The sequence below is a fragment of the Manihot esculenta genome, chromosome 17 (assembly GCF_001659605.2).
Source record: "Manihot esculenta cultivar AM560-2 chromosome 17, M.esculenta_v8, whole genome shotgun sequence".
Classification (NCBI taxonomy): domain Eukaryota; kingdom Viridiplantae; phylum Streptophyta; class Magnoliopsida; order Malpighiales; family Euphorbiaceae; genus Manihot; species Manihot esculenta.
Genome location: NC_035177.2, coordinates 24,770,343 through 24,783,318, shown reverse-complemented (window position 1 = coordinate 24,783,318; position 12,976 = coordinate 24,770,343). Strand labels below are relative to the sequence as shown.

The following is a 12,976-nucleotide window of genomic DNA, read 5'->3' as shown; positions in this document are numbered from 1 at the left end:
CTTATTTGCTTGAAAAAGTTTACTGACCTTTTTACACGATTGTGTACATGGGTAATACACCCCCGGTTACTCAGTCAGTCACTTCTCCAAGTGGCTTTTAGGCACAATTCATAGTCTTAGACCATTGGAACAGGTTTATGATTTGTGCTTTGTGCTGGTTTTTCATGATAGTTTGGGCAAATCAACTCATAGGGAGTTACACTAGCTTTGTGTTTGCATGTATTTGTATTTTTATTTTCCTTGACCTTAGCACATTTAAGGATTCAATTCAAGAGAAAAACTCCATAAGTGAAGGTAACATACTGTGAATAATTCAATTTAGGCTTAAAGGGGTGGCAAATCAATGGGATCATGAGATAAGGGTACTTTTTCAACCTTGTTATCTATGTTGAGTAAAGCAATTAGCTACAAAATTCTGTGTGTGTGTGCTAGGAGTGTGAAAAAATTCTGGTGTGTGCAAAAAGGGGTAAAAAAAAATGCAAAAAGAAACAAAAAGAAACAAAAAGAAATCAAAAAGGTGGTGTGATAAGTGAATAAATACTCTCCAGTACCCCCACACCTATCCCACATATTGTCCTCAATGTGTGAATAAACATATAGAAAACTGAAGGAGAAAAGGGAAAGGGACTCCCTGGCCTGTGAGTGATTTGACCAGTGACTTGGGCAAGTACTGGGCAAATCACTGGGCAAATCGCTATCTGTTACGGTGCTGGGGCAGAAAATGGTCCACCAGCAGGTCCAACAAGTGCTCCATCCTTTGCATTCGATCTTCAATCCTTTTGAGACGAGCCTCTACTGTCTGGTTGGGGGCTTCGTCTTCAGGTGGCTGAGGAGCATCCTGTTGGGGGGCTGCTGGGGGTGGCTCATTTGCTGGTTCCTGCCCTATTGCTTGTGTTGTCTCATCGGTAGTAGCTGCTATAGTGGTTGGCTGCTGGGTGGTGGTGCTTATGGTGGCTTTCTTCCTTCTGAAAACACGCTCATGGCGTGGCGTTACTGGACCTGCAGGTGCAATGAAAAAAACATCCCCCACCTTGCAAAGCAACCTCATGTCATCTAATGTGCGAAGGTCCAAGGGGGTTGTCTTGGAAGTGGGGGAGAGGTCAGTATATGCTGGGTGCAATAGTTTGAGATTCACTGCAATGGCAGTGATCAAGGGGCCAAAAATTAGTGGCCTGTTATATTGAATGATGCTAGATAGTTGGGTGGCAACCCAGTATCTCAGATGTATTTTCCTTTGTGTGTGCATGCACCAAAGAATATATAACTCAGTTCTGGTCAGGATGTTGGAGGCATCCTTCCTCCCAGAAAATGTGTAAGCCAGGAATCTGTGGAGGTATTTCAGGCTGGGGTTTCTGAGGTAAAGGTCCTTGGACCTAGTGGGTGAGTATGATTCTGGGGGATTATCACTTAATTCCAAGTACACAGAGCTTGGATCAAACTCAGCAGGGAAGTCCCAGGTGGACTGAGGGCATTCACAGCCCATGGCTATGCCGAATTCCTGCAGGGATAAGCGAAATCGCTTCCCCAATAACCTAAATCCAACAGTGCCTGGTGTGTGTATGTTGTGCATGGCAGGTTTATCAAAATAGAATGTGGTGAAGAACTCATGTGTGAGTTCAAGGAAAGAGGGCATGCGCAGGAGGAAAAAAGTGTCACAGCCAATAGCAGAAATTAGAGAACGTACCTGGGAATGGAGTCTCAGTGCTCCAAGGGTGGCATGGTGGATATACTTACCTGGGTGATATGGTAGGGATGAAATTTTAAGCAGCCTGGTGCGCTCAGAAATTTTGTTGAATGTCAGTGATTTGACGATGTGATCAGGGTACGCTGGCCTGGGCAAATCGCTGGGCAAATTGCTGGGCATATCACTAAGTGTGTCGCTGGGCACATCGCTAGGCACATCACTTGGTAAGTCCATGGGCGCATCGGTGGGCACATCGCTGGGCATAGCGCTGGTGAAATCAGTAGGCGCATCGCTAGGCACATCACTTGGTAAGTCCATGGGCGCATCGGTGGGCACATCGCTGGGCATAGCGCTGGTGAAATCAGTAGGCGCATCGCTAGGCACGTTGCTGGGCATAGTGCTGGGCATAACGCTGGTGAAATCAGTAGGCGCATCGCTTTCTTTGTGTCCCGCGGGATGCATGGCAGGTTCTGGCTCTGCGTCTGATCTTGGTGGCGACTGTGTTCGTGGCTGTTTCTGGCTGTAGCCGGAGGAAGTGGTGGCTTCAGGTAGCATTTCGCCCGCAGGGTTTGCCGATGGGGCTATTGTGGATGGTGGTGGCGGTGTCCTTTGCCGTTTCTTTTGCCGGCGATATGTCTGGGCGGCCGGTGAGTCGGTGCGTCCTGTTGCTGTACTTGTGGCCGGTGGTGTCTCGGTGTTGGTGGTGGCCGGTGGAGGTGTGTCCCACGTTTCATCGTCACTGTCAGAGGGGATGGGTTTCGGCAGCCCTAGTTTCTTCCACATGAACGGTCCGCCTGTGGCCTTCATCTTGATTCTCACCATGGTGGTCTTGAGTTTGCCGGTGGGTGAGTGGTGGTCGGAGAGGAGAAAGCTTGAAGAAGAAGAAGAGATAAAAAAAACAGTAGTTTAGCGTAAAAAGTAAAAGAATAAGAAAAGAACTACTTAAAGTGATTTGGGTATGTGAATCTGCCCTGATCATTTAATGCTGGCCCTCTGGATTCTTGACAGGGTGATTTGCCCAGTGATTTGGACAAATCACTTTGGCCAGATCACTCATCCTTTGCAGTCGCTGGGCTGGTACTGTTCACGCCCTTTGCTGATGATGTGCTTGCTTTTGCGATGGGACCGGTGATCTGGTCACATTATCAGGGCAATTGGGCATATCACTGCCCCGATCACTTATGATTCAGTCGATTTGCCCGACGATTTGGGCAAGCAGTGGGCAAATCACTGGGCAAATCACTGCCTCTGGGCTGCCTCCCAGTAGCGCCCTGTTTTCTGTCTTGGGCTGGACTTCAGTGTTTTGCTCAGCAATCTTGGGAAGGGGGATCCAAGGGGACCTCCTCCACAACATGAACAGTAAAACCTTCATAGAATCTCTTCAAGCGATGCCCATTAACTTTGAAAACTTTGCTTGTTTGTGGGCTCCTAATGTCAACAGCTCCATGTGGATAGATATGTTCAACCAAGAATGGTCCAATCCACCTAGACCGAAGCTTACCAGGGAATAATTTGAACCTGGAATCAAAAAGCAAGACTTTATCACCAACCTGGAAGTGTTTTCTGGAGATATTCTTATCATGGAAGGCTTTAGTCTTTGCTTTATAATCCTATGAAGCTTCATAGGCATCACGCCGGATCTCCTCAAGCTCTTGAATCTGTAATTTTCTGTTAACTCCAGCTTCTTTTTCATCAAGATTACAGCTCTTCATAGCCCAATAGGCTTTGTGTTCAAGTTCCACAGGAAGATGGCATGCTTTTCCATAAATCAGCCTATATGGAGACATCCCAATTGGAGTTTTATATGCTGTTCTATATGCCCATAAGGCATCATTTAGGCGCATACTCCAGTCCTTGCGACTTGGGCAGACTGTTTTCTCTAAGATTGACTTGATCTCCCTATTTGACACTTCAGCCAGCCCATTTGTTTGAGGATGATAGGCGGTAGAGGTTCTATGGATGACATGGTGCTTCTTTAGGAGAGTTTCTACCACCTTGTTGCAAAAATGGGTGTCTCGGTCACTGATTATGGCCTTGGGCAGTCCAAATCTTGAGAAAATGTGGGACTTTACAAAATCACATACTGTTTTTGCATCATCAGCCCTTGTTGCCTTGGCCTCGATCCACTTGGACACATAATCCACAGCAAGAAGTATGTAGGTGTTGCCAAAGGAAGGTGGGAATGGTCCCATGAAGTCAATGCCCCATATGTCAAAGATTTCACACACCATGATGGGTGCTTGTGGCATTTCACTTCTTTTGCCAAGGTTTCCTGTTTGTTGGCATCTTGTACATGACCTACAAAATAAATAAGCATCTCTAAATATGTTAGGCCAAAATAATCCACTTTCAAGGACTTTCAAGGCTGTCTTGCGTGGCCCAAAGTGACCTCTACAGCTGTAAGAGTGGCAGAAAGTTAGGACAGATGTGATCTCATGGTTTGGGATGCATCTCCTTATGACTTGGTCTGCACAATGCTTCCATAGGTAAGGCTCATCCCACACATAATACCTTGCATCTTTCTTGATCTTGTCTCTTAGGTGTTTGGGCAAATCAGTGGGCAAATCACCTATGGCAAGGAAATTAACAATATCAGCATACCATGGTTCCTCTTCTTGGACAGAAAAGAGGTGCTCATCAGGGAAGGTCTCATTGATGGGGCATGTCTCTATCTCGGTCAGAATTCTGCTGAGGTGATCAGCCACAAGGTTCTCCTTGCCTTTCTTGTCACGGATCTCCAAGTCAAACTCTTGTAACAGCAATATCCATCTCACCAACCTAGGTTTGGACTCCTTTTTCTTGATTAAATACCTTAGTGCAGCATGATCTGAGTATATAATCACCTTTGTACCAAGTAGGTAGGGTCTAAACTTCTCCAATGCAAACACAACAGCCAGCAACTCTTTTTCCGTGGTGGAATAATTGCATTGTGCAGCATCTAGGGTGCGGGAGGCATAGTGGATGACATGAGGAGAGTTACCTATACGCTGTCCCAATACTGCACCTATAGCAAAGTTGCTGGCATCACACATGATCTCAAATGGAAGAGTCCAATCAGGTGGCTGGATGACTGGGGCAGAAATTAGGAGTGATTTGATCAAATCAAATGCTGATTTGTAGCTGTCATCAAAGTTGAAGGATACATCATGTTGTAACAATCTGCAAAGAGGCTGAGTTATCTTAGAAAAATCCTTGATAAACCTCCTGTAAAAACCAGCATGTCCAAGGAATGATCGAATCTCCCTAATGCTGGTTGGGTAGGGCAGATTTTTGATGGTGTCAATTTTGGCTTTGTCCACCTCAATCCCTTTTGCTGAAACAATATGGCCTAAGATTAAGCCATGGCTGACCATGAAGTGGCATTTTTCGTAGTTGAGAACTAGATTTGTCTCCAAGCATCTTTGAAGTATTTTCTCCAAGTTGGCAAGGCATTCATGGAATGAGTTGCCATACACCGTAAAGTCATCCATGAAGACTTCAATGATCTTCTCCACATAGTCAGAAAAAATGCTCATCATGCACCTTTGGAAAGTGGCTGGTGCATTACAAAGACCGAAGGGCATCCTCCTAAATGCGAATGTGCCAAATGGGCATGTGAAAGTGGTCTTCTCTTGGTCTTCAGGTGCAACGGGGATTTGATAAAACCCCGAATATCCATCTAGGAGGCAGTAATGGCTTTTTCCAACAAGTCTCTCAAGCATTTGGTCCATGAAGGGCAAGGGAAAGTGGTCCTTCCTTGTGGCTGTGTTGAGCTTCCTGTAGTCCATGCAAACTCTCCACCCATTTTGTACACGAGTGGGTACTAGCTCTCCTTCAGAATTAGGGACAATGGTAATCCCGGTCTTCTTTGGTACCACATGGATGGGACTCACCCATTTACTGTCAGAAATGGGGTAGATTACCCCAATGTCTAGGAGCTTCACAATCTCCTTCTTTACAACCTCCATCATAGGTGGATTCAGCCTTCTTTGTGCCTCACGAACAGGTTTGCACTCATCCTCCATAAGTATCCGATGCATGCACATTGAGGGTGAGATACCCTTTATGTCCTCCAATGTCCACCCAATTGCCTTCTTGTGTTTCCTCAACACATCCAGGAGCTTTTCCTCTTCTTCTTGGCTGAGCTGGTTGGAGATGATTACTGGAAGTGTATTTTCAGCTCCCAAGTAGGCATATTTGAGGTGGTTAGGCAAGGGTTTCAGTTCTGGTGCATTTTCTGTCTGCTGGTTTTCTGCCTGCCTGCTGTCTGATTTGAGCTGTGATTTGAGCAGATTTTCTAGTGTTCTGGGCAAATCACTGGGCAAATCACCCACATCCAGCAAGTTACAACAATCTGCTGTTTTGTCTGCTTCAGAGATGTTGCTGTCCACTTCTCCTCTCCTGCAAAGACTTTCATAAAGTAAGTTTTCTTGATCAAAATCAAAAACTTCTTGACTTAAATTATCAATAACATCAAGGCCATAAACAGGAGAAACATCATTGGGGAATTTCATGACATCATAAACATTAAATTTGATAACTTCCCCTTCAAACTCCATAGTCAATGTGCCATCATGCACATCAATTTTTGTTCTTGCTGTGCTCAAGAATGGTCTTCCAAGTAAGATATCAGAGGTGGTGTTGCTCTTGTCTTCCTCCATGTCAATAACATAAAAATCTGCTGGAAAGACTAATTGGTCCACTTGCACCAACACATCTTCTAGCACTCCTTTGGGGTAGACAATGGATCGGTCAGCTAATTGGATCACAATGCTGGTGCCCTTGAGTGTACATGCATTCAACAAGTTAAAAATAGACAGAGGCATGACATTTATTGAAGCTCCAAGGTCACACATGGCCTTCTTTATTCCCACATTGCCTATCTTGCATGAAACCGCGAACATTCCTCTATCCTTGCATTTGGTTGGAAGTTTCCTTTGGATTACAGCTGAAACACACTCCCCCACACTTACCTTTTCACGTTCAGCAAGTTTCCTTCGGTTGGTGCATAGCTCTTTGAGAAACTTGGCATACCTTGGAATTTGCTTTACAACATCAAGTAGGGGAATATTGATTTCCACCTTGCGGAGTGTCTCCAATATCTCTTTTTCCTCTTTTTCCTTTTGGGACCTTGCAAATCTCTTTGGGAAGGGAGGTGGTACCTTGAATTTCTCCATAGGTTGCTGTTTCTGCCTTTGACTTGATTCTGCCTGGTTTGTTGATTTGGGCAAATCACTTCCTGCCTTCTCTGGAGAATTGGTCAAATCACTGCTGGACAGCTTAGTTTGCCCAGCGATCAGGTCAGTTCCTATCAGTGAACTGGGCAAATCACTGCCCTGATCACTTTCTGGCAGAATTTCTTCCATGGTCTGTTTTTGCAATTTTTCAGCCCTATTGTCTTGCAACTCCTTTCCACTCCTCAATGTGATGGCACTAACATTTTGCCTTGGATTTATCTCAGTTTGGGAAGGTAGCTTTCCTTGAGATTCAATTTTGTTCAAGGATGAAGCCATTTGCCCCATTTGTTTCTCAAGATCCTGCACAGTATTTGCCAAATTTTTCACAATCTCTTCAAGAGATGCATTGGGATTCTGAGGTGCAGCTTGAGCTTGATTCCTTTGCTGGTAGCTTAGATATTGATTTCCCCTTGCATAACTGAAATTTGGATGGTCCCTCCAACCTGGATTATAAGTATTTGCATAAGGATCATACCTTCTTTGCCCATTGAAGCCTCCAACAGCATTGACTTGCTGGTCCTCCTCTTGAAGGGAAGGACATAGATCAGTTGGGTGGTTGTTGGTACATATTCCACATGTCTTGGGCTGCTGAATCTGCTGGACTTGTTGGGTTTGACTCACAACAAGGCTACGGACAGCATTGGTGAGTTCAGAAAGTTGGGATGATAAAGTGGAATTACTCACCTCATTTACATTCCTTGTTGGCAGTTCTTGGTCTCCAAATTGTTGAGAAGCTGCAGCCATGGAGGAAATTAAGTCCCTCATCTCTCGAGGTGATTTTTTTTCAATTGTTCCTCCACAGGCTGCGTCAATAAATTTTCTCTCTAAGGGTAGCAAACCTCCATAGAAGTACTCAATGAGAGATTGGTCAGAAATATCATGCCGAGGGCAGCTTGTGCACAACTTTTTGAACCTCTCCCAGTACTCATACAAGCCTTCAGAGTGCTTTTGCTTTATGCCACTTATTTCCCGACGGATGCCTATGGCTTTTGAGGTTGGAAAGAATTTTCTCAAGAATGCTCTTACCATATCAGCCCATGATGTGATGGATCCGGGTGGCAAGTAGAATAGCCATTCTTTGGCATAGTCTTCAAGGGAGAAAGGGAAGGCTCTAAGCTTGATATCGTCTTCTGGAATGCCTTGGGGTCTCATGGTTGAGCACACAACGTGGAATGCCTTCAAATGCTTGTGAGGATCTTCATTCTCTAGGCCTCTGAATTTAGGAAGGAGATGAATCAGACCTGTCCTTAGCTCGAATGGTGCTGTCAATAGGGGATATTCAATGCATAAGGGTGCTTGATCTCCTGCTGGTTCAGCTAACTCTCCAAGAGTTCTCTCCCGTGGCTGTGGTGCTTGGATGGGCACGTTTCTTGCTTGATTTTCAGCTTCTACATGTGCAGCAGGTGGTGCTGCCATTGCTGGATTTTCTGCCATGACCAGAAATTCGGTTTCTGGTAAAAATTCTGCTGTAGCAGGTGCGGTGGTGGAAGTTTCTGCTGGTGCAGAAATTTCTTCAGCAGGGGCAGTAGGTGGTCTGTGAGGTGGAGTTGTTGATGAAGATGGTTTTGAGGCTTGGTTCCTCAAATTTGCTTGCTTCCTTAAGCTCTTGGCAGTTTTTTCAATCTCTGGGTCGTAAAGAAGACTGTCTTTACGGCCAGACCTGGTCATAAAGGGAAAATACGTTAGTTAGATCAAGTCCCCGGCAACGACGCCAATTTTTGATAAGCGGTTGTCGAAGCCGTCAAAAATAAACCTATTAAACAATCAACAATAAACTTGTAGATAGTGGCAATAGGGTCGAACCACAGGGAATTGACACCAATGATTTTCCTAATAATGACTAGGTCAAGTAAATAACAAGTAATTAAAAGAGGGGGGTTTTGATTTGATGATTAAAATTAAATAGCAAAAGAAAGCAATAATTTAAATAGATGAGAATTTCAATGAGAAAGAGATTCTAGCTGAAGTGTGAGTCTAATTCAGTTTGTTCAGAATTGATCATTGATTATTAAAGACTCCTATTTGATTTCAATAAATCAGTTTTGGTTGTGGAAGACGCTTCTCACAATCCAAATTCTTCATTAGTTCTAGTTTGATTAGGAAACGTTCGCTAATCAAACACTAATCAACAAGTTGCCAAGGAACGTCCTTGGGGCATTGTAGCATCGAACAACTGTTGACTGCATTAAGACTTATAAAAACCCAATTCTATCCTTGCCAACCGCGTGGTCAAGTTTAGATTATGCAACTTGATTAAATGTGTATTTGAACAACCTAAGCAATTACAGACCTAAATCATTCAAACAATATTACTTAAGCAATTTAAAAGCAATGGGCCCTTATTGATTCTAAAAGCAAAGTAATAATTATGGAAAAGATCAGTTTGCATAAATATTGAAACAAACAAGAGTTCAACAATGGAGTATTAAACCTCCCAATTCATCACAAATCTGAATATTCTCAACTTCAACTAGAAAAGGAGGAGTTTAGCCACTCATGGTGGACTAAATACACAAAAAGATGAAAAGAAAAGAAAAAGGAAGATGCTGGAGAGTTTCTGGCGAGTTGAGTTGCTGATCAGAAGATCCTTTTGCTGGTTTGGAGGCTCTCCTTTTATAGCTGCAGAATTTCTCTCCATCTAGGGTTTTGAAATCCCTCTTTGATTTGGTGTTTGACTCCTCTTTTGATGTTGATTTTAATTGCAATTGGAATTCCTTGGATGAGAGACTCTTTCGTGGCTCTTGGTTTTGTGTTGGAAGTGATTGGATTGGATTTGGACTTCTGAAAATTCGGATTTCTGTTTTCTGCCCATTTTCCCGCTCTGCTGTAAGTTTCTGCTGTCAAAGTGATTTGCCCGGTGATTTGACCAGTTTCTTCAAGTGATTGGGCAAATCACTGACCAGATCGCTTCTCTGTGAGTCGGTCCTCTATGTCTCTGCGAGTGATTTGGCCAGTGATCTTCGAGTTTCTTGTCAAATCACTGCCCATATCAGTGCTGTCTGTTGCCTCCGGGTTTCTGCTTTAGCTTGATCTGGGCAGTGATTGGAGTAGTTTAGCTGGTGATCTTGGGCAAATCACTGGGCAAATCATCCTTCTGTACTTTTTCTGCACTTTTTCTCCCATTTTCTAATTTCTTCCTTTTCTGTAAAAACAAGATAAATACAATAAATTAAACTAAAAAATGTGTAAATAAGCAACAATAATTATGATAAAAATGTGGCTAAATTATGCTTGATCAAAAGATGAGAGAAGAAAGGTGATTTAAGATTCTAATAAGTGATTTTACTATTTCGGTATCATTAAATTTAGGGTAATTTACAATTTAGTCCCTGGGTATTGCCATTATTAATAAGTCAGTCCCTGTATTTTCAGAAACCTATTAAAACGTCCTTATGTTTTATTTCCGTCAACGAAATAGTCCTTCCGTCCTATTTTCCGTTAAAATTAGATAAAGGAGGAGAGAGAAAATTTTTAAAATCCAATTTTACCCTCAAATAAAACCATTTATTTAGTCCTTGTATATTGTAATTATTAACAAGTTAGTCCTTACATTTTCAAAAATCTATTAAAATATTTTTATCTTTTTTCATATCTATTAAAACGTCCTTATTATTTTTTTCCATCAATGAAATAGTCCCTATCTTTTCTCACATCTATTAAAACATCCTTGTCGTTTATTTAAGTCAACGAAATAGTCCCTCCTCATCGTTTTTTTCTATCAACGAAATCGTCTCTCCCTATATTTTTAGAAATATATTAAAACGTCCTTATTGTTTCTTTTTGTCAACGAAATAGTCCCTATCTTTTCTCAGATCTATTAAAACATCCTTATTGTTTCTTTTTATCAACAAAATAGTCCCTATCTTTTCTTTCCTCTTCCTCCTCCTCCTCCTCCTCCTCCTCCTCCTCCTCCTCCGAAGAAGAAGAAGAAGAAGAAGAAGAAGAAGAAGAAGAAGAAGAAGAAGAAGAAGAAGAAGAAGAAGAGAAAGAAGAAAAAGAAGAAGAAGGAGAAGAAGAAGAAGAAGGAGAGAAAGAAGAAAAGGAAGAAAAAGAAGAAGAAGAAGGAGAAGAATGAGAAGAAGAAGAAGAAGATAAAGAAGAAAAAGAAGAAAAAGAAGCAAAAGAAGAAAAAGGAGAAGAAGCAGAAGAAGAAGGAGAAAAAACAGAAGCTGAAGAAGAAGAAGCAGAAGCTGAAGAAGAAAAAGGAGAAGAAGCAGAAGAAGAAGAAGCAAAAGGAAGAAGAATTAATGAAGAAGAAAAGGAAGGAGGAGGTGGAGAAAAATAATTGGGGGTAATTTAGTTTTTTACTATATTTTTAACGGCAAAAATAGATAGAAGGACTATTTCGTTGACGGAGAGAAAACATAAGGACGTTTTAATAGGTTTCTGAAAATACAGGGACTGACTTGTTAATAATGGCAATACCCAGGGACTAAATTGTAAATTACCCTTAAATTTAATCATCAAAAGGCAAACGCTTATGCTTAAAGGATGACTGCTACATCCAGGTGAAAACAATCTATAATTGAGGCTAATGATCCCGACGTTTAATCATTTTGCTTCAGCAAGTAAGGTTGCTTAAATAATTTTCTTAACTGCCCAAATGCCTACAGAATCCATGAATCCAACATAAAAGATTGCAACTTGTCACTGCAGTCCAAATGAAGGAACTCAAGAACTTGCCATAAACACCAGCAAATCCTCTTATGGCAGGAAGCCAAGTTTTGAAGCCTTTCATTATCATTTAGTTTGGAAAAAGCAAGGGAAAAAAATAACATGGATTTCAAGAAGGACTATCTTGATTTGATATTGGTTCCTAGTGGCTTGCTGATCATGTTTGGTTATCACCTCTTTCTTCTATACAGATATCTCAATCTCCCTCACACCACAGTCATGGGTTTTGACAATAATGACAAAAGAGCTTGGGTTGAGAGAATTATGCAGGTATCATTCACTAATTAATCTCTTTCTCTCTACTTAAAAATTATCCAGTCACCAAGCTGTGGTATTTGATTTGCAGGCAGATAAAAGAGATGCCAGTATTGCTCTAGCTGTTATAGCTTCCAATACTTCAGCAGCAACTTTTCTAGCAACAGTCTCCTTAACTCTCAGCTCTCTAATTGGAGCATGGCTAGGGAACTCCTCCAATAACATCTTCCAAAGTGAATTAGTCTATGGAGACACTAGTTCTTCCACCATTTCCATCAAGTACATAAGCCTCCTCACTTGTTTTCTCCTAGCTTTCTCATGCTTTGTTCAATCTGCAAGACACTTTGTGCATGCTAATTATCTCATAAGCACACCAGACAGTGACATACCTGTGAAAAATGTGGAGCTTGCTGTCATAAGAGGAGGTGATTTCTGGTCTCTTGGACTTAGAGCACTGTATTTTGCTCTTGATTTGCTTCTCTGGTTTTTTGGTCCTATACCCATGTTTGTTTCCTCTGTTATTATGGTAATAATTCTCCATTACCTTGACACTAATTCCACGCCGTTGCACCGGTATCGACCGCCGGAGAGTCAGATGATCAAAAGGGTTGGTGAGATATTATCTGAGGTAGTTGTTGACATTGAAGAACATCTTGTTAAGTGAGAGTTCAATCCAAACAAATTTACCATGGTTCTATTGATTTGGGAACCAAATTCTCTGCCAGTCAATTCAAGGGTATTATGCTGTTAATTTATGAACAGAGAAGTTAAATCTTATTTGCATGGAAATTCAATCCTATGCTATTGCCATTGGGTACCATTCTTTTTTACCATTAAAGACGGGAAAAATCAATATAAATATATTTTATGTGAGATTCTTTAATCAGAAAAAATTTAGTTCAGATATAAAATATCTATTCAGAAGTTTTTATTACAACGATTTTTTTTCAGAAAATTCTAAACGAAAAATACACACTATTCCTTATTTTCTGTCGAATCGATTATAACTATCTAAAAAAGTGTGACCCGACAATAATATTTTTAATACGAATTTTTATCGATTTTTCTTTACGGTTTTCTCAAAAAAAAATATTTATTTTATTTAAATTGACACACTAAATAAATAAAGTGATATTGTGTGGATAAG

General features: G+C 41.6%; 1 protein-coding gene across 1 annotated transcript; it reads left to right on the top strand.

The window, feature by feature from the left end:
- The first annotated feature begins 11,426 nt into the window (after positions 1-11,426).
- Positions 11,427-12,709, top strand: LOC110605664. The gene is made up of 2 exons (XM_021744309.2): positions 11,427-11,844; positions 11,921-12,709. The coding sequence occupies exons 1-2, from the start codon at positions 11,677-11,679 to the stop codon at positions 12,491-12,493; spliced, it is 741 nt and encodes a 246-aa protein (XP_021600001.1). The 5' UTR covers positions 11,427-11,676; the 3' UTR covers positions 12,494-12,709.
- Positions 12,710-12,976: the final 267 nt, after the last annotated feature.

Bases quoted from the DNA above. Each gene is read 5' to 3' on its own strand.
- LOC110605664 (XM_021744309.2), top strand. From the start codon at position 11,677: ATGGATTTCAAGAAGGACTATCTTGATTTGATATTGGTTCCTAGTGGC. The intron at 11,845-11,920 runs GTATCATTCACT...TTTGATTTGCAG, and splicing joins GGGTTGAGAGAATTATGCAG to GCAGATAAAAGAGATGCCAG.